Raw genomic sequence first — 1,661 nt, 5'->3', positions numbered from 1 at the left:
AAAAATCACTATTCCTGTGACCTTGGGAAGTTTTCACTCTTTATCTTTTTATGAACATTGATAAGTACCATGCATGAAAGTCATTCCAAAACAGATGTAACCACCCATATTCTGACCAGCCAGCCTTCTAGTTGGAAAAGGTGCATGATGTTCTGTTAAATGGGGGTGGAAGAAGTAAGGGACGATTGAGGAGAGGTTAAGTTGAAAGAGAGGACAAAATGGGACCAGAGTTCTAAGCCTGAGTGCCGCTCTGAGAGTGTTAATCTTGCCAGATTCTTATACATAGTTCATATAAGATTGAGAGTACCTGTATAATCTTTCTTATTAATCATATATTAGAACACTCACTAATTTTGGGAGTGAGAAATTGTCCAGATACTTTTTGCACTAATTAACAAATGTCTTGAAATAGATTTTTGATAACAATTATTGATGGTAAATTTTGGAGTTATATGGACTCCTGGTGAGGGTCCTTCAAATGTCAATTAGCTCCTCCTAAATAGTAATACATATAAAGGTGTTTATACTGAAGTATATTTATATAGATTAATTTTATGGTAAATTACAGTCAGTATAATGTTTTGTTTTTTTTTTTTTTTTTATTTTTTGGGAAGGAGTGTGGTTTCGAAAATCCCATGGATTTGGCTGCTATTGGAAGCACCTCTCAGGAGTTCACAAAGAGTTACTGCAGGAATACTTCTGGCACACCTTCCATAGCAGTGTCTGGAACCTCTCTCTCCTCAGGTGGGTATTTACAACATGCCTACTCTATTGTATAAAATGACTAAAGCAAATGAAATTGACTGCTATGTATGGTATTAAATGGATGTTTCATGCTTTAAAAAATAAGCATTCCTTCTTTGAACTATGGTGGTAGGCCCCTCCATAGAACTGCTTGAAGACAGACCCAGGTAATGCTTTTGGCATCTTACATTCATAAAAATTCCATTTATTTAGTATATACTCTAGCCAGGTGTCATCACCAAGTTTCAGTGCTACATCAGAATATCAATATATGAGTGTGGGAAATATAAATGGTTCCAGGATACATCTGATACAATAGATAAGAACACTTGTGCAGAGTTCAAGGAAATGATAGTTCAATTGATATAGTGGTCAGAAGTTCCCAACATATAGACAAAAGAAAATCGGTGGTTTAAATAAGAAGTTATTTGCAAGCAGCATTAAGGTATTAATAATTACCCCTTTCATTTGCGTGGTACACTCAAATGTATCATTTTACTTCATTATCACAACAGTTCTCTGAAGCAGCTATTAATTCATTTTGAAATGTTAATACTTATAACTAATAAAATTCTTTAGAGAAATTTGTCATAATTATGAAGCTTATGTCCCATACATAGAATAAAAATCATGATCAAGTCTTCAACATTAAAAAAGCTACCTGTGGCCAGGTGTAGTGGCTCACGCCTGTAATCCCAGCACTTTGGGAGACCAAGGCAGGCAGATCACGAGGTCAGGAGTTTGAGACCACCCTGGCCAACATGGTGAAACACCATCTCTACTAAAAATACAAAAATTAGCTGGGCGTGGCGGATGCCTGTAACCCCAGCTACTTGAGAGGCTGAGGCAGGAGAATGACTTGAACCCAGGAAGCGGAGGTTGCAGTGAGCTGAGATCATGCCACTGCACTCCAGCCT

The 1,661-nt window shown here is 37.1% G+C and overlaps 1 protein-coding gene across 3 annotated transcripts in view; it reads left to right on the top strand.

Annotated features, from left to right (window-relative positions):
• SYTL5 (synaptotagmin like 5) overlaps window positions 1–1,661 on the top strand; it is a 95,727-nt gene that overhangs the window by 59,892 nt on the left and 34,174 nt on the right. For all 3 annotated transcript variants that reach the window (XM_017501721.2, XM_017501722.2, XM_017501720.2), the window contains exon 7: window positions 615–744. In XM_017501721.2, the coding sequence (XP_017357210.1) occupies window positions 615–744 (130 nt within the window). The remainder of the gene's footprint in view (window positions 1–614; window positions 745–1,661) is intronic.

The sequence above is a fragment of the Cebus imitator genome, unplaced genomic scaffold (genome assembly GCF_001604975.1).
Source record: "Cebus imitator isolate Cc_AM_T3 unplaced genomic scaffold, Cebus_imitator-1.0 Scaffold284, whole genome shotgun sequence".
Taxonomy (NCBI): domain Eukaryota; kingdom Metazoa; phylum Chordata; class Mammalia; order Primates; family Cebidae; genus Cebus; species Cebus imitator.
The sequence above is the reverse complement of the archived record's forward strand: the minus strand, read 5'-3'. Positions and strand labels throughout refer to the sequence as shown.